At 41.0% G+C, this 19,713-nt stretch overlaps 1 protein-coding gene across 5 annotated transcripts; it reads right to left on the bottom strand.

Moving 5' to 3' along the window:
• Positions 1–5,645: 5,645 nt before the first annotated feature.
• Positions 5,646–16,304, bottom strand: dph2 (diphthamide biosynthesis 2). 5 transcript variants are annotated; one of them, XM_052011937.1, is made up of 7 exons: positions 15,024–16,304; positions 13,197–13,359; positions 12,822–12,934; positions 12,435–12,655; positions 11,085–11,801; positions 9,217–9,399; positions 5,646–7,375 (listed from the first exon to the last, which is right to left on the bottom strand). In XM_052011937.1, the coding sequence occupies exons 2-7, from the start codon at positions 13,347–13,349 to the stop codon at positions 7,251–7,253; spliced, it is 1,512 nt and encodes a 503-aa protein (XP_051867897.1). In that variant the 5' UTR covers positions 13,350–13,359; positions 15,024–16,304; the 3' UTR covers positions 5,646–7,250. The 5 variants fall into 5 exon arrangements, with proteins under 5 accessions (XP_051867897.1, XP_051867898.1, XP_051867901.1 ...); XM_052011938.1 differs by lacking the exon at positions 15,024–16,304 and adding an exon at positions 14,983–15,014; XM_052011941.1 differs by lacking the exon at positions 15,024–16,304 and adding an exon at positions 14,942–14,991.
• Between the last annotated feature and the right edge of the window lie 3,409 nt (positions 16,305–19,713).

The following is a 19,713-nucleotide window of genomic DNA, read 5'->3' as shown; positions in this document are numbered from 1 at the left end:
AGATTAGCTTGCTACACACTAACCAATGGCTGACCAAGTAGTAATGTATTTTATTGACCAAGTATTATGATGAGGGAGAATAACATTAGCAGCAAGGATATGCTGAGCATAAATGAATATTATCCTGTCTGCAAAGATATTCTGTAAACAGATCTGAAATTTGTACCAGTTAGTTTGAGAACAGTTATGTCTCTTCACATACATAATAATGGAAGAGTTTGGTCATGTGATGGAATACCTTTCAGTAACTCTCTCCTGGAGGAGAAATTGTTGGATATGACACGACTCCTATGTGTCTGGTTCTGAATTCCTAGCCATCTTAGGTCAGCCTTTATCAAATGCAGCAAATCCTGAAGAGAAAATGAAGAATCAGTGATGGTAAAGGACAACAGCAAATTGGTTTATAAACAGGTTACTTTCTGTATTAGACTGCAATAGATATACTTACTCTACATGTGCTCAGAATCAGAGTCATATTTATTATCACTAACTTATATGTCATGAAATTTCTTGTTTTGCAGCAGCAGTACAGTGCAAGACATAAAATCACTATAAATTACAAAATAAATAAATAGTATATAAAAAAAAGAATGAGATAGTGTTCATGGGTTAATGGACCTTTCAAAAATCTGATGGCAGAGGGGAAGAAGCTGTTCCTAAATTGTTGAGTGTGGGTCTTCAGGATCCTATACCTCCTCCCCGATGGTAGCAATGAGAAGAGGGCATGTCCCAGATGGTGAGGGTCCTTGGTGATGGATGCCACCTTCTTGAGGTACCGCCTCTTGAAGATGTCCTCAATGGTGGGGAGGGTTGTGCCCGAGATGGAGCTGGCTGAATCTATAACTCTCCGCAGCCTCTTGTGATCTTGTGCATTGGAGGCTGCATACCAGGCTGTGACGCAACCAGTCAGAATGCTCTCCACCTTACATCTGTAGAAATTTGCAAGACTCTTATGTGAAAAAAAAGTAAATAAATCAACACTTCTTTTAAAAATTCGTGTTTTTTGACACATGCAGATGACGCAGCTCCGTGTTACAGAAAATCTTGATACGAACCGCATGTAATTTTGAAGTTTCTTGTATAGAATGATCTGTATATATCAGACTGAAGTCAGTAAAATACTTCACGATCGGCATACTGTACACACAAAATAGCTGAAATACACTGCATGGAACACGTTCTGTACTTGTCAAAGTGTGATCAGATAGTTCCAATAATGTTGGTATAATGCTTTATTGGAAGAACATTGACTCCCTTGCCCCAGTCAATACTTATCCCTAAGTAATATTATCAAATCATTATTTTACCATCATACTGCTGTTCATAAGACCTTGCTATATGCAAGTTGGCTGCTATGTTTCTGACAATGACTACATTTCCAAAGTATTTCATTGGCTGCAAGGTTTCAGGATGGATGAAGGCCATGAAACATCCCTTATGTGGGAAGTACAAGAGCAAATGGTAGTTATTACAGACAAGTGCAATGCACTGTCAAAGGAAGAATTAAAGGTGATACCATTTTGCCATGTTGGGATGGAATAGTTAAAGATGAAGTTAAAATAAACCCAAATCTCAGCAAACTCATCACGAGTTTGCAGCCAACCAATGCGGAGCAGCAGTCAACAATGCCAACTCAACATTGACCTCCCTGACCCAAACGAGAATCCAATTCAGAAAAAGCTGTGATGAAACTGCTCAGTTAGACAATGGATGGACCCAGTTTGGTTACACAGCCATTCAGAAACTGGAATTAGGAGACCTCACACCGGTGCTAGGCAATGATCAACATTAAAATTTCCTCTTTACAGAAAGAGTGATGAACATCAAGAATGGGAGAGTAATATGGGCTAAAAGTCTGGAATCTTTGAAGAAATAATTAGACAAACAGTGTGGTAAAAGAAGATTGTAGTATCTTTGTAGATGTAGAATATTACTCAAGGCTTCCTCACACAGAGTTCTAAGATCTTATAATGATTACTGTAATAAGGAAGTATCTACTTTGAATTGTGATCATTTACATCAGATTACTCCCTACAAACTATACAGTAACAATGATCCACATATAATTGCATATCTTGGCAATAGTCCGAGTTTTAAGATGACGGAAGTTATTGAACCTTGAAACATCAAGGAAAACAAAGTAAAACATGATCCTGGATACTTGTGGGTTGCAGCCAGAGGACACAACACGAACACAAAGCAGACCAGTGTCCCACCTGTGTTGGCACTGGTATCACTGTTACATTCTGGGACACAAGTTCAGACACAGGAAACCTGAAATAAAACAGAAAATGCTAGGAACATGCAGCAGGTTAGTCAGCATCCGTAGAGAGCAAAACAGAATTCACGTTTCACTTCTGATAAAAGGTCATTCACCTGACATATTGACTCTGTTTCTCCCTCTAAAGATGCTGCCTGACCTGCTAGAGAAACAAAGGGCTGCAGATGCTGGAATCTGTATTAAAAACACGATGATGCTGGAGGAACTCAGCAGGCCAGGCAGCATCCATGGAGAAAAGCAGGAGGTCAACGTTTCGAGTCAGGACCCTTCTTCAGGACTGAAGATAGGAAAAGGGGAAGACCAATATATAGGAGGGAAAAGCAGAGCAGTGATAGGTGGACAAAAGAGGGGAGGCAGGGTGGGCACAGGGTGGTGATAGGTAGATGCAGATAAGAGATAGTGACAGGCAGGTGCGGGGGAGGTGGGGAGAGCAGGTCCATCGGGGGATGGGTCAATGGTAAGGACGATAAAGGGCAGGGTAGAGAAAGAGATAGTCTAGGAAAGGGAAGAAAAGAGGAGGCGTGTTGGGGGTGGGTGTGGAGATTACTTAAAGTGGGAGAATTCTCACCACCTTGTGCCCACCCTGCCTCCTACATTCCAGTGAATAAAGCCCTAGTCTACACAACCTCTCTTTGTAACTCGGGCCCCGAAATCCAGGCAACATCCTTGTACATCTTCTCTGCACTCTTTCTAGTTTAATAACATCTTTCCTGTAACAGGATGAGAAAAACTACATAATACTCCATGCAGTTTCACCAACATCTTATATAACTGCAACATAACTTCCCAACTCCTATACTAAATGCCCTGACTGTTGAAGGCCAACGTGCCAAATACTGGTTGAGGCAGGCACATTAGCGACATTTAAAAGCCATCTGGATAAATACATGGATAGGATGGGTTTAAGAGGACCTGCCTTCACCTTTTCAGGTCCTCTTAAGCTCCACCTTGCAGTCTCCCTTCCAGGTCTGCGTGCTCCATCCTGGCTTCACCCTTTCTGGTCCGTTTGGACTCCATCCTGACTTCACCCTTTCCGGGCCACTTTAGCTCGTTCCTAGCTTCACCCTTTCAGGTCCGCTTGGACTCCACTCTGCTGGGGCCGTGCACAGTTTGCCACATCCACCCGGGACCACCCAGCCGCCTCTGTGCTTCTCCCTACCACCCACTACCTTTGTGCCTCACGTGGTTCGCTCTCGCTTCGCTCTGCCTTCTTCAGCCTGTTCATACCTCCCCTTACCTGGTGCGCTGGCTCGTCACCCTGCAGCTCTTCACATTTTGTGGAACCAATCACCCCACGTAGCGGTTAGCATGACACTATTACAACGCCAACAACCCGGGATCAATTCCGGCCGCCATCTGTAAGGAGTTTGTAAGTTCTCCCTGTGTCTGCGTGGGTTTTCTGTGGGTGCTCCGGTTTCCTCCCACATTCCAAAGACGTACGGGTTAGGAAGTTGTGGGCATACTACGTTGGCGCCGGAAGCGTGGCGACACTTGCGGGCTGCCCCCAGAACACTCTATGCAAAAGATGCATTTCACTGTGTGTTTTGATATACATGTGACTAATAAAGATATCTTATCTCATCTCTCCATGCTTACCCTGTGGTGGAATATTCCTGAACTGTTGAGTTTTCCTGGGTTAGTTGCCACTTAGCTCTGTCCATTCTGGCTCCTGCTTCATTCTAAACGGTCCGCTGTGCAGTATTGATCTCCTGATTTAGGGAGAGACGTAAATACATCGGAAGCATTTCAGAGAAGGTCTACCAGGCTGTGAATGTTGTTTTACCGGGAATGGATCGACAGGCTAGGGTTGTTTCCACTGGAGGACAAGAGAGTGAGAGGTGACATTTTTGAAACAAACAATTGTTCAGGAGTTCTGGAAAGATGGATCTGGAGAGGCTGTGTCCACTTTGGGAGAATCTGATGCTTACACTGCCTATATTAAAAAAAAAGTGCTGCCTACTTAAGATAGAAATTAGATGATTTGATTTCTCTCAAGTGTCCTTGGAACTCCGAGAAGTTGGCGAAAGCAGACTCTTCAAGTGATTTTATGGCGGAGGTAGACAGATTCTTGATATGAAAGGTCACCACAGGGAGACAGGAATAGAGTTGAACTTACAATCAGATTAGCCATGATGTTACTGATTGCGGGGGGTGGGGGAGCAGGTTCAAGGGACCGAGCGGCCTATTCTTAGTTTGTACGTTCACATCTTTGTGATACAAAATTGACAGCGACAAGCAATCCGCTGGAGGAACCCAGCGGGTCGAGCAGCATCTGTGGGAGGAAAGGAATTGTTGATGTTTTGGGTCGAAGTCCTACATCAGGAGTCCCGATATAACATTTCAAGCTAAAAATGTTGACAATTCCTCCATTCCCACTTCCCCAGCTGCTGCTACACCTGCTGAGTTCCTCCAGCAGTTTGTTTGTTGCTCCAGATCCTGCAGTCTCTTGTGTCTCTGTTGTTCTTCCAATTTGTGTTTGGCCTCTCTGTAGCAATGGTGAAGGCAGAGGATAGACAGGTCAGCGTGGGAGTGGGAAGAGATGGTGAAATGACCATGCAGCCGGAAGCTTGAGATGGCTTTTGCAGTTCCCCCACTTGCATTAACAAACCAGGGGCCTGGATCCCACATTCACTGGAGCCCTGGTTCCTGTGCTCATTTTAATCTCCCCAGGGCTCCCAATCCTGTGCGCCCTTGAAAGTCATCTGGTTCTCTTTTTTGTACTCCCTTTAAACTCACTGGGTTCACTGGAAAATTTGTTATACCACTGTCTAACACATTAAAATTAAAAGTGCATTGGAGCATTAATTAAAACATTAAAAATTAAAAACATGGACTATGACCTCACGATCTACCTTGTTGTGACCTCGCACTTTCTCTGTAGCTGTAACACTACTTTGTACTGTTATTGTTTTTACTACACTTCATCAATGCACTCTGTACTGACTCAATGTAACTGCACTGTGTAATGAATTGACCTGTGTGATTGGTTTGTAAGACAAGCTTTTCACTGTACCTCGGTACAAGTGACAATAATAAACCAATACAACACCTAATATCCTGGAACATCTGTCAGACTGGCACCTCCAAAATCCTGAGTGTGCCAGACCAACAGAGTTATATTGTAGTTAAGCTTATAGAGTCCAGGTGATTGATAAATAAAAATACCAAATTATAATTTGCTCCATATTCACCTCCCCCCTACAATCCAAAATTAATTTTCATTAGAATTAACACTGGCACTCAGGACAGTACACAAGAGATCAACTTCCCTGCTGCCTCCTACTAACACATTCTAAAAACAAAAGTGACAAAAGTCAGATGCTGGGAGTGGATATACATTACAGCATGATCAACTTTCCCAAAGCCCAGAAATAAAATTATTTTTATTGATTATAATTTCAGACTACATTAAAATATCACAAGTGAAAGGCATCATGAGGTATTCAGTCTTCATTCCATGTGCTCTAAATTGAAACATTATTACCATTTGATTACATCTATGGTATGTCTCTGGGTCAAACAATAATCATTTATCATTATGGTTAAAAATAAGATTGCAGTTAATATGGGGTGCAAGTATTTCAAACCCATTTTTTCCTTCAGAACATCCATAAAATACATCAGGAATCAGGTCTTACATTAATGGGCAAGATCCAGACTGGATTTATTTCTCCACTACCTTCCTCCATCACACAACCATCTTCATGCTATGTTGTCATGGATGAGGCAGAATACTCTATATTGGGAAAATTAGCTCCTCCCAGAAGTACACACTTTTTCAATTGAGTTAGCCCATAAATTACTGCTCGCAAACTGAGGAATCAAATAAAATGCACAGATTGTGCACTGACTGAAGTTCAAATCCACTGCCCAACAAGTGGTGACAATATTATCTGCATTCATCTCCACTGTCATCGAAACAACTGACCATTGCCTCTGGACTCTTTCTCCAGTACTCTAGCTATAAACTTAGAATACAGAATGTGGAAGATTCAATCTCACACCAAGGCTATCCTGCCCATCATTGCTTCTTACCCTTCAGTTGTTTCAATGGATTAATTTAAAAAATGTTTACAATTAATGTCACATCTCTACACCATCACCTCACCATATATTTTTTCCCACATCCCGTGCATTTCCACTACCTTCATTTTTCCTCCAATAGTTGATGTCACGTCTTAGACTTGCAGTTCATAACTCTCTCCTCATATTGTTGCATTCCCTTTGAATAGCTGCCAAATCCATCTCCATCCTTATTTTTCAAAACATTGAATCCTTGCAGAGAGTTCAGTCTCTGCACTCAATTTAAAATTTGTGTATGAGTGCACCAAACAAGTTGTCATTATTGCTAAATACTTGACAATGGCATTGATGAGAAAGTACTTTAAAGAGATATTGCAACATGAGACCTAATGTAGTCAGTCTTCACAGCTGTACCTTTCCTTCTGCCCATCCAATTTTCCTATTTGTCATTTAATGAACACATCACAGTACAGCTCAAATCATTGAACAATGAACACTTTTTCCATGTTATCTAGAATATATAATACAAAAACAGTCCAAGCAGATTCACAGCATTCAGCACGATATCAGTGAATTCTCTATTTGGCTTCATCATCACTTCCGATTAGGTGATTCATAAAATAAAATCAACAATATCCTACAAAATAACTTTGCACCTCAGAGAATGATTTCTCAAGCTCACAATTTGGTTCAATCAAAATCAATTTGAATGTTACCACTCACAAACAGTCAAGAGTTATTACCAGAGTGAGCTGACAGCAGGAAACTGCTAACCGTTATTTGGTATTTGGAGGCTCCAATATCTGGAAAGTTACAGACATTCAAAGAAATATTATGGAGACCAATTTGCTTTCAAATGGGAACATCCTTGTTGGTCTCTTTATTCCTTAAATTAGGTTTCAGTTCATTTTCGCACACATTGTCAATGTCCAGGGGAGCAGTTACTTCAACTAGTGCCCTCTTCCTCATAGGCAATTGCAATCCCCTTCCGTCCTTCCACTGCTTTTGACACAGGAGTCTCCCCAAGTTTTTGCTCCAATCCCTTCCAGCTCCGAGTTTTTAAGAATGAGGCTGCAAAATAATGTTCATATCAGTCCTACAGATGGTAGAGATACAGGAAAAGGAAAAAAAACAATCTAGGACTAAGTAATAGGCTAATGGAAGGACTCAAACTGTTTATTCAGAGTGTGCATTGGTAATGGAGAGAACATTTTTGACATCTTCAACGTCTCTTGACCGCTTCACCATCTCGAAGTTATCAGAGGGCTTGTTCAATACCCTGGACTGGATGAGCAGAGATTTCCTCGAATTAAATTTTCAGAAGTTATATTCTTCAGTGCTCATCACAAACTTTGATCCCTAGCTACCAATTCCATCCCTCTTCCTAGCAAATGTTGAAAGTGATTCAATTTTCAACACATTGTTGCTATCTTTGACAGATGAGTTTCAAGACATGCCCTTGATAACACTGACAGACTCATTTCATCTGCTGTTGAAACCATCATCTATGTTTGTTACCCCTAGTCTTAACCATTCCCAGCAAATACTACTCTCTGAAATTTTGGTTATCCAAATTTCTGTATGTCCATGTCCAAAATTACACTGTTCCATTCATCCTGATATCCTGTATTGGATGAGCAGATATTTTATCCAACTAAATTTTAGGAAGACTGACATTTTACTCTTTGATCCGCATCCCAAATTCTGATCCTCAGCCACCAACTCCATCACTCTGCTGAAAAATGTTGAAACTATATCATACCTCAGCACCTTATTGCCACTGTCCACCAGAGTTTTATCCATAACTTGACAACCAAACACCAGGACTAAGAGTTCAATGAACAATGCAATTTTATCATTAAAAGAAAAGAGCAAACCACAGAACATTTTGTTTTATGAAACAGGTTATGGAAAACACAGTGAGCAATGACTCTTTTCAGCACCACAATCCAACATTTAACTCCAGTAATTATCTGTTCCAAATTTGTTCCAACCACGTGAATTCAACTCCTACTGGGTAGTTAGTAAACCTGAAAACTTTGCTAAAAATGAAGAATTCCAAGGGGAAGGGCCACAAACATTGGATTTGTAATACATCTTCAACCCTGGGTTTCAGACCTGAAAAACATATCCATGATTTTTGTTGGAATGAAGTAAACTGAACGAAACAGTACTGATTGCCCACTGCACCTTGAAGTGGATGGACGGTGGAGAGTACTTTTATTCATTACAAGAAATGCTTCTTTATCTTACTTACATTTGAAAATGTGCTGTTGATCATCTTCATTTCTCATAGCTGATCCAGTAAAGCTGGACAGTTTTTTTCTCCTAGTATATTTCACTCCAACACTACAGAATGTAATCTTTTAACACCCTCACTTCCCATTTGATGACTTGCATTCACTTGTACTACCTTTACAGTTACAATAAAGTCAAGTGACATGATTAAGTTCCAAATTTCCAGTTCAAACACTGATGTTGAATTTTAACAAAGGAGAAGATCTTTACAAGATTGCAAAAATTTGAGAAATACAATCTTTGCCTTTTCTCATCTGTGGCATCACTAAAATAAATCATAGACTCTAAATGCACTTTGGTTGCCTGCCTAACTGCTCCCACCTATCCTCCCAGGTGATGTTTTAAGGCCACGTGACAGTTTCCTCTTAATTCACCCAAGTGGCCGGTCTTTGTGAATTCCACACAACAAAGTTGTGCCCATTTTCACACGTTGCACAGATGTTAAATACTTCAATCCATTTAAGGCAAAGGAAGTCCACAAGCCTCATCACACCCTTAGAGCACTGAGAACAAGTGGCTTGCCTGCCTCTTTACAATGTGAAATATGGATACACCCTTGAGAGTACAAATGAGAAAAATAACCATCTCCCTTCTCAATAATTAAAAATTATTACCTGCTGAATGTGATTGAGTAACTGCTAGAGCATCATTCCTGGGGATCAGAGATGTGCTGGATGCATTGATTTGCCCCTCTGACTTCAGCAGTTGGGTTGCTCGAAGGTTTCCAGTTATTAGCGAGACATTGGTCTCCTCACTTTTGAAGTTCTCATCCGGAAATTGAACATGAGAGCATGCACCTGTGAGGCAGAAAGTCAGAAAGTCATTGACACTTAATGAAAACAGTTGTCAGTCCACTAAGACCTAGCACAAAACAAAGGTATTGTCTGTGAGGTTACTTCAGTCTGGAATATTGAGGAGAAAATAAGAGGAGGGTGAGCAATATAGGCTTGGAGCTGAGTGGTGCAATGAACTGTTCTTACATCCCCACTGTCTAATAGTTTGAGACAGCTCAATTTAATTCTGGCTAGCTGTGATTATGTAACTGATAATCACCATAACCGAAAGCAGTTGCCCAGTGGCGCAGCTGGTAGGGCTGCTGCCTCACAGCTCCAGCAACCCAGATTCAAATCTCACATCCACTGAGTTTCTCCAGCAGTGTGTTTTTCCGTTGACATCCGTTGCTATCTGTATGGAGTTTATATGTTCTCTGTGACTGTGTGGGCTTCCCCCAGATGCTCTGGCTTCCTCCCACATCCCAAAGACATGTAGGTTGGTATGTTAAGTGAACACTGTCACTTGACCCTAGTATGTGGGTGAGTGGCAGAATCTCAGGGACAGTTGCTAGAAATGTAGGGAGAATAAACTGGGATTAGCGTAAAATGATGGTTAGGGTGGACCCAGAGAGCCGAAGGGCCTGGCTCCATTCTATATAATTATGCACAATTAGGCAAATCATAAGGGATATTTTATTGTACAATTTTCACTGAAAACGTAGGTTTAATGTAGGAGTGTAACATACACGTAGGAGTGTAGGTTTAAGATATATTGCAAGAAAGACTACAGGAGTTTATTCTGCACATGGGGTTCAAATTGTCATAAGCAATTAGAGTATTTATCTCTGGTGAGGCCAATATTTCATCACCCAAGCCTAAATCCCCTTGAGAAGGTGGAGGTGCGCCACCTTCTTGAACCATCACAGTCCTTCTGATGAAGGAACTCCACTGTGGCGTTGGGTAGAGAGTTCCAGGATTCAGATCTAGTGACAGTGAAGGAATGGCAATATATTTCCAAATCAAACTGGTTGAATGCAAAATTGGTTCTACTCCCTCCTACACTAAAGATGAACTAAAATGCAATTGCAAATTTCATGAGTCTGCTGCTGTACCAAAATTAATTAGTTTTCAGGTAAACAGAAATGCAGATATCAGCAATCTTCTTAGCTCTACCACGTGGAAAGTGAAAGGCCAAAATGTGACCAATTTCTAAACTTACCGTGAGACCATGCAAGGGTGCCATTAGCGGAAAAGGAAAAAACTGTAGGTATACTTTTGTTTTAATATAAAATGATAAACGTTCACTCACATGCACCTCTCATACCTGCAACCCCTACCACCAAACAGGGAAAGAGTAGCAGGCACACGAGGACACAGTTGTCAGGTCCCCTGCTTAGAGGCTCATCAGTTTGACTTGGAAATACATTACCATTTGACTTGGAAATACATTACCATTCCTTCACTGTCACTAGATCTGAATCCTGGAACTCCCTACTCAACACCACAGTGGAGTAGCTTCACCAGAAGGACTGCAATGGTTCAAGAAGGTGGCGCACCACTACCTTGGCGGGGATTTAGGCTTGGGCGACAGATATTGACCTCGCCAGTGATACCAATATTGTAAACAAAAATGAATAAATCAGAACAAAAAAAACACATACTTTGCTACATCCACAGGTACAAGCATGAGAATGTGACAATAGACAAACCTGGAAGGAGATCCCTGAAGTCAGTAACATACTCTCCAGTCCATTCCCTTGTCTGATTGCAAGCAACCTCCATCTCATATGGTGTTATGACTGGCCTATAAAACTCACTGGAATCCAACAGAGAATTTTCTGGACAAGCTACCAACACGTATATATCCACCTCCAAGAAATTAGCCAATTTGGCAACATTCAATTTACCCATTACAAAGGTGTAACTTTTTTTGCCCGATTGCTTGACAATCCATTTCAGGTGATCAATGGTGGAGAGATAGTCAGCAACACCAAGGGTGCCTATTAAAATTCCCACAACTTGAGCATCCTTGGCTCTTTCGATCATGTAGTAACGTTTCATCAAAGCCTTGTTAATATTCACGGTTTCCTGTCGCCCGACTCCTTTCACTGGATCAAATGAGCAAAAAGAACACCGATTCCACGTCATCATAAAATTTGTCAAAGTTGGGCTCTCTTGTCCAACATAGAACATATCGTAGTCATTCACGCTCCTGTCATCATGGATAGTGAATTGGCGGCCAAACTTATTAATAACTTGAAGGCTTGGCTGGTTGCTTGCATGATTGCAAGATCCCTGGATAACAACGTCACTTTCACTGTGAAGACCATCGGTCCCGCAGAGATCAGTTGTTCCATTTCTGTAACTACAAACCGTTGAAACAACAAGGTTTTCATATTCTGGTTGAAGTAGCTGTTGCAGTTCATCTAATAAAAAAGATCAAACAATTGCCTTAGACAAGACTGCATAATGGATGGTTACAAAAAAATAAAGATAGAAATTGTTATACATGTGTTTATTGAATGTATAACTTTATAAGAAATGTTTTTAGATCAAACTCCCATTCAACAACATCATAGCCAGCTTTTTATGCATTGATATGTCGGTAAAAAGGACCAACCAGACTGTATCAAACAATCTTTGAAATGAACAGAATAAATACATGAAGATATATTGATTATGCAGTGGCTGAAGTTGAGTGTCAAATACCTTTGGATCCCAGAATATCTGAGCAACAAGGGTAGAAGAATGAAAAAAAAAGTGTATTTCATCTTTTTAAAACAATCAGGACTAAATTAATTTCAGTTTCTACACAATTCATTTGTAAAAATGTGTTTAAAAAACAAAAATCACACAGGTTTACTTTCATTTATAAATTCCTTTCAAGTCAGCTCAGGACAAGGCAATACATTCATTAATAATAATAGCAAGAAAGATTGAAAGAATGAACGAAGTCCAGAAGAGTCTGTAAGCTCCTCAAAACAAGAAATTACTTCTAACATTTTTAGTTTAGGAGAGAGAATACAAGGGGAGAAGAGTAAATATGAACAAACTCTTACCAAGTGCATATGAGTAGATGACATCATATAGAATTATAACATATGTAGACTTGTCTGGGTAGAGTGCACGAAAAGAGGCAGCACATTGATACAAATCGATAGATTTTTGTCCAAACACGTACATTACTGGGAGCCTTCTGGTAGGACTGAGGCATGCTCTTCCATAATGTATTATACTGTCAGCCTCAAGGTGCTCAGCAGCAACTTCATCCACACAGCAGCTACATAAATAGACATGAAATTTTCAAATAATTCTGAAAATGCAAAAAACTATACTTGCAGAATAATTATAATAACTAGAAATGGACAATAAATACTGCCCTTGCCAGCATTCCCCACATTCAAAGAGTTGATGAAAGTTGTATCAAATGTTAAATTAATTCAAACCTGCCATACGATGTGTCACCCAATATGAAAATCTTGGTACTGGTGTTTTTCTCCAATTTTGATATAATGGCAGAAGCATCGATGAGAAGTTCATCAGGAAATTGAAGGGCCACCTGTTGAGAATGGAAGAATATTTCAGAGGGTACTCCCAGACATAAATGCATACTTGCAACGTAACAGAGATTAAGAAATGGGTGGCAATAAGGCCTCTGAAGTGGGTTGGCTGCAAATCAATTTTTCTTCCTTCCTTTACACTGGACCCGAGCCTTAATTAAATTTTCTTCTGCAACAAATGTGATGGAGTTAAAGATTATTTCAACAAAACTGTTATGAGTGACTTCGAAGGATCTAATAAACTATTCATGAGCTACAAACCCTTTTAAAGGCATGATTCGTGATGAAGTTGCAGGTTCTCTCAATCTCATACACATCATCTATCTCACTGGCATCGGTTCTGCTGCCTGTTTCAAGAATGTCTGTGGACCGCTCAATTGCCTTAGCACCATCATCACTGAATGTTGTCGTCATGATGACCCAACTACAAAGACAAAAAGATGACAACAGTATTCATCAAGGTTCTCATTTCTAATCACTTTACAAAACACGTATGCCTTACTAGTCGAAACACCTCAGCATTACTCAGTCATGTCCCCAGGAGCTTTCAATAACATCACCCTTCATTCTCCTAAACTCCAAAGGACAGATTAATTTCTTTAGCTGTTCATGATAGGACAAAACTCAAAAGCACTGCACGTTTCCCAAACTGGTGGCTTAACCAAATTCCTCAGCAGACACCTTGGCAAGTATATAAAGGGAGCCATAAACTAAAAGGTGGGTCATCTCGCCAGACTAACATCACTAATAAAAATTCAATTTTGTTAAAGATCTTCCCCCAAAAACTAAAGCCAATCTCATTTGTCATTTAAGGCACTGTGGAATATAGTCCAAACATACTTGTGTCGTGTGCCACAGCACCACATAATAGCAATCAAAATATCAAAATTTAAAAGTTAGGTACATTCAGTAGGTCTGGCAGCAACCATTGAGCACAGCTAACACTTCATATCAATGCAACAAAAGTTTGCTGGAGGAACTCAACAGGTCAAGCAGCCTCGGTTGGGGGGGGGGGGCGTGGGGAAATGTCGACAATTCCTTCTCCCCATAGATGCTGCTCGACCCAGTGAGATCCTCCAACAAATTTGTTGCTCCATATTCCAGCATCTGCAGTCTCTTGCATCTCCACTTCACATCAATGGCCTTTTGTCAGTTTGTCAGCACCTCAAGGAAAGACCATTGACCTGAAACATAAACATTGTCTGCCTCTCCACTGTCACTGCCGACCCCATTAGGTAACCCAGCATTTTCTGTACAATTTCAGAATTCCTGCACCGGGAGTATTTTATATTTCCAGCTGCTGCCCTCCGCCATCTGAGCCTTCCCTCACTATGAGCCTGTGGAACATCACAGTGTGTCATTCACATGGTGAGCTACAAGCTTGGACCCTGTATTTTGGGTCCATTCCACCAGGTCATCATGGTTGAGACTATGTCCCAGTGTTGTTCACACACTCCACATCAAACAGGTCCTGCACCACCTCACTCTTTTTTATTTCAAAAGTAAACTTTACTCCTAATCAAAAATAAACACAGTGCAAAACTTTTTTCATTCATGGTCAATGTTACTTTTTTTTAATAGCACCATTGCCACTCACATGGCCCCCTGGGGTAATACACCATCTTAATGTTTGAGGGGCTTCCCCACCTGACTCTCCCCCTCCTCCATGTGGAGAAGGAGCCTAGACTCTGTGGTCCTTTGCCACAAAGCGTTTGCATTGGCTGCACCAAGCTTCAGTGCATCCCTCAGCACGTACTCCTGCAGTGAGCAGCATTCCCTTATGTACATCTCGCTGTGCTGGAAGTCCAACAAGCTTCCGGCAGACCAAAGTGAGTCTTTCACTGAGTTGATGATCTCCCAGCAGCTCCGGCACCACCTCACTCAGCCCGCTCCGCACCCAGCAGCCCCGGCACCACCTCACTCACCCCCGCTCCGCACCCAGCGGCCCCGGCACCACCTCACTCAGCCCGCTCCGCACCCAGCAGCCCCGGCACCACCTCACTCACCCCCGCTCCGCACCCAGCGGCCCCGGCACCACCTCACTCACCCCCGCTCCGCACCCAGCGGCCCCGGCACCACCTCACTCACCCCTACTCCACGCTGCCGTCCGGCTCAGGAAACCTTCCACCAATCGGCTTCCGCTGCTGACAGAAGGAGAACCAATCAGATCGAGGCAACGCCCTTGCGGACTCGGGAATGGACAGCAGTCGCCAATCACAGATCAGCTCGAAGGCGACCAATTAAGATCGACCTTTCCAGCGACGGCGGCGCAAAGGGAACGAACCACCAGAAGCGCCAAATCGTTACGAGCGTTGATTGCAGTCTTGGCTTCGAGTGTGTTGTTAGCTGCTGCCTGCGAGCTACTGCCCTCCATTTTAACCTGTTGCTCAGCCAAATATCATGCTACCCTTCTTTCTGAACTGTTGGTCGGATACCTGCAGTGTCCTGATGAAGGGTCACGGCCCGAAACGCCGCCTGTTCATGTCCCCGCATGGATGCTGCCTGTCCTGCTGAGTTCCTCCGGCGCCTGAGGTGTTGCTGCATTAAAGTGCGATTTTAACCGGCTGCTGGTGGAGCCGGGGGTTTCTGGAATATCATGGTCCAGAATCCAGAGAGGACGAAGAATAAAGAGGGAGATACAGAGAGTGCAGATGCTGGAATCTGGAGCAACAGACAACCTGCTGGAGAACATTCAGCAGATTGTTTGTTGCGAAGACTAAACACCTTTGTTACACCAAGTGCGATTACATCACAGAGAAGGGCGTTGTAGGGTCACAGACAAGCGAGTTCCCAAGGCTAGAAAGACTTTGGGATAGGATTGAGTCTTTGGAAATCATTGCAGTGGGCTCCGAAGTTATTTCCCCAATTCAGATGATAATACCAACCAGTAAGTGTGCAATATCATCAGGATTTAAACGCGCGTACTTTGAAAAGAAAGGAATGCATTGTTTTGTGCTGTCCCAAAGTACAAATCATTGTTATATAGGCATAAAATATTAAGGTTTTCTTCTTAGAGCTTGTATCAAACAAAGCTGCGGCCTTAATCATCCCACAGCATATTCAGCGCGTCGAATCCATACCAGCTCTATGTAAGAGCAATCCAGTTAGTTTCAGTCCCTCCCATGCCCAGCAAAATAATTTCAATTTTAGATATTTATCCTGCTTCCTTTTGAACATTGCAGTCGAATCTTCCTCCACCAATACCCCTGACAATACCTCTAGATACTAACCACCCGCCGCATGAAGACCTTCCTCGAATCACTTTGGTTCATTTGCCAGTCACTTTCAATGTACCTTAACAAAAGTGACACAGTTCTCTTTGCAGCTGTCTGTGGATCCATGTTTAATCCCCTTCCATTGATCGTCCACATCCTGTTCTTAGTGGCATCATACAAATACACATTGTCCCATGTGTAAATTAGTGACGCCAACTCTGCCTCACCACCATCTCTTTGATACCTCCACTGCATATGCTCTGATAGGATACTTAACTGACATCCAGTATTAGAGGAAAAGAAATTTCCTCTCTTTAGATATTACAGATCCAATACCCCCTACTACTTTTCAATGGTTCTCTCAAACTATATCATGTTTAAACTTGGAAAAAATTAGGAGTGGTACTGTTGATCCGTCGCTTAAATTTGAAGATATTTGGAGTCCATTTATCCAATATTTTCACATGATATAGATCCCCTTTCAATAATGTTCCAACTTAGAGGAATGGAGTTGATGACATAATATTGCTCTGTTTCTACTGAGAAATTTTAGCCCAGTTTTTTGTTTGTTTGTTTTGTTTTTGAAATTTTTCTGTTTAGCTTGGTTTGGTTCGATATATTGTTCATAATTTTTCTTATTGATTTGGTTTTTTTTCTCTTTTTATATAATAAATCTTCATTTACTAAGAGATCGTTGGATCTACAGATTTTTTTATATTTTGTTGTTCTTTGTGATTATCTATGCCATCATTGTTCTCCTGATCTCTTTGTACTACATGTACAAACATTGATGTTATATATTAATCTGTATTAATTTGAAAACTTATAAAAAGATTGAAAACAAAAAAAAGGATATTACAGGAACTCCTGAACTATGGACCATGGAAGTTCCTGAATAGGTCCAATGAAGCATCTCAGAAATTCTAGGCTTCATTACAGTAGAATGGGTCATACCTACCTTTCTCTGACTGGTGGAGATTGTGAAGCAAATGAGTTGGAGGCAAGATCCCGCTCCAGTGTATATCATTTGATGTCTTTGCATCTGCCAGTGCCCATTTTTCACTTTTGCGTGCTGAAAATATTCAGTGAATCAGACCGTAATGAAAGGCTACTGACCTGAAATGTTAACCTTTTATCTCTGTCGACAAATGCTGCCAGATTTGCTGATTATTTCTATCATTTGTTTTTGTTTTTGTGCCAACAACTACTTTTGACCAGAATTTTCTTTGTCAAACTGAAAATGGCTCTCCAAGCTCAAAAATTTGACCACCTGTAAAACATTGAGGGAGTATCATGTTGGCACAGCCACACAGCTCCACTAACCTATATTCAACCCTGACCCCTGTGCTGTCTCTGCAGAGTTTGTACATTCTCCCTGTGACTATGTACTCCAATGTAATTGGCCACTGTAAATTGCCCTAATTGTAGAGGGGTGAAAGGAGAATTGAGTGTTAATGGGGATGTGAGAGAAAAAATGAAATTGGTGTAGATGGGTGCTGAAGGTTGGCATTGATACAATAGGCAGAAGGGTCTGATTCTGTGCTGTATGACTCTATGACCATAGCCTCATCTTGGGTTCCTGCCATGACTCCATTTGCCAGTGTCTGACATTATACCTCGCCCTGGTCACTATTTGAAGTTAAAGCAGGCTTATTTAATCTAATGCTCCAACATGCACCCTTTTTGCCTTATTTAAGGCAACATATTAATTCGAATTATGGTTGTGGCTAGAAATTAACATTCAGCAATGCATAACAAGAGAGGTTGGACTAAAGCCTAATGAGAGCCTGAGAAAGGATTAAGGCAATATCACCAGGCTCAACGGCAGTTTATATCATGCTGTTATCAGACTATTGAACAGTCCCCTTGTACGATAAGATAGACTCATGACCTACTTTGTCATGGCCTTGCACCTTATTGTCTGCCTGCACTGCACTTTCTGAGTAACTATAACACTTTATTCTGCATTACGTTATTGCTTTTCCCTTGTACTATCTCAATGTACTGATGTGTTTAAATGATCTGTGTGGATGGCATCAAAACAAAGTTTTTCACTGTACTTCAGTACATGTGACAATAATAAACAATTTACCACATTGAAACCAGTTGCATAGAGCACTTAAGACCAAAATGTCAATATTTTATTTAATATCCTTCTGTTTTATTTTCAGACTGGGTTTCACCCTATTTCATCATTTTTGGAGCATGCATGATATTATCAACTATTACCTGTTGTCTGTTTCACTTGAGGAAGAATAGAAATCAGAAAAAGGAGATAACAGATTGGGTAAATGCCATGAAACATGGCAGAGTGGTGTACCATCCATTATTACACTGGATTAAAAATAACAGTGATTTATCCATTAAAACAAAAGAATATTCTTCAGATAATGAAGAATGCAAGAAGAGAAAGATTTGGAAGGCTCAGAATGTATTACCACCAAGGTACAAGAAGAAATCAAGGAACTCAGGGGCATTTAATCACAAAGCAGGTTACTTTAATAGTCCACAAATTGGAAATAAGTCTTTCCCAAAATCATCAGTAGATGTTGCTTCAGGTGAAGCCAGTTGGATACATAGTCAACCTAATAAAGAAAAAGCCAAATACTTTTCTTTTCCCAACACAAAACCCCTCAAGAAGGTCTTGCCAACCTCTCCTTCTCTAGATGAGTCATTTGCTAATATTCACAAGTATGAGATGGAACTTGATGAAAAGCATCCTGACGTAGTTTCATCAAAGAAGAGAGAATCACTAGGTTCACCAGTAAACCAGAAGCATTAGGTTCTATTTCAACTAAACTTTCTGATTTAAACTTTGAAAAGCATGGGATTTTAATCATCAGTCAGTTCTGAACCCTGTTTCCTTGTAAAGTTTCATCCATCAATTTCAGGTTCTACATGTCAAATTTGTCCTGAAGTATTCAAAGGACCATGGTACAGTATCCGAGAAATTCTGAACCATTCCAAGATTCCACTATTCCATTCAGCATTGACCTCTTATGTCTGTATCTACTCAAGGTGCTGTTTCCAGATTTTACTTAACAAACCAGTAGTATTTATACCTTTTATTGAACAAAAAGAATGGTCCATATTGGAAGTGTTTTTATATAAACTTTGGAGAATATCTTTGCTGTGACATGACTAATCTGCTATATTTTACTTAGAGTTAATAACATACCACTAAAGGAAACATATTTTACTGCTGACGGCAATTTAAAATGCAAATCTTTTGTTTAAATAATGACTCAAATCCAATTGACAGAAAGATGTGTGGAACATAAACATATTTTGGTTCTAATATAGCAGTTGCATTCGGAAATTTCTCACTCCATGCTAGTTTGGTTTCTCCTTTATTCACACCCATTCTAGTTCCATTACAGCAGATATAGATCATTTGGAAATTTGGGAAGAGAAACGGCAAATGAAGTTTAATCCAGACAAATGTGAGTCCAAATGCAAGAAGAAAGTATACAATAATTGGCAGGATGCTTGGGAGCATTGATGTACAGAGGGATCTTGGGGTGCAAGTCCATAGCTCCCAGAAAGTGGCAGTAAAGAAGGCA

The sequence above is a fragment of the Pristis pectinata genome, chromosome 3, assembly GCF_009764475.1.
Source record: "Pristis pectinata isolate sPriPec2 chromosome 3, sPriPec2.1.pri, whole genome shotgun sequence".
NCBI lineage: Eukaryota > Metazoa > Chordata > Chondrichthyes > Rhinopristiformes > Pristidae > Pristis > Pristis pectinata.
This window is presented reverse-complemented; position numbering and strand designations above follow the sequence as displayed.

Bases quoted from the DNA above. Each gene is read 5' to 3' on its own strand.
- dph2 (XM_052011937.1), bottom strand. From the start codon at position 13,349: ATGACGACAACATTCAGTGATGATGGTGCTAAGGCAATTGAGCGGTCC. The intron at 12,656-12,821 runs GTTTGAATTAAT...CTATTTATGTAG, and splicing joins GGTGACACATCGTATGGCAG to CTGCTGTGTGGATGAAGTTG. The intron at 7,376-9,216 runs GTAATAATTTTT...ATTATTTTGCAG, and splicing joins TACTCAATCACATTCAGCAG to CCTCATTCTTAAAAACTCGG.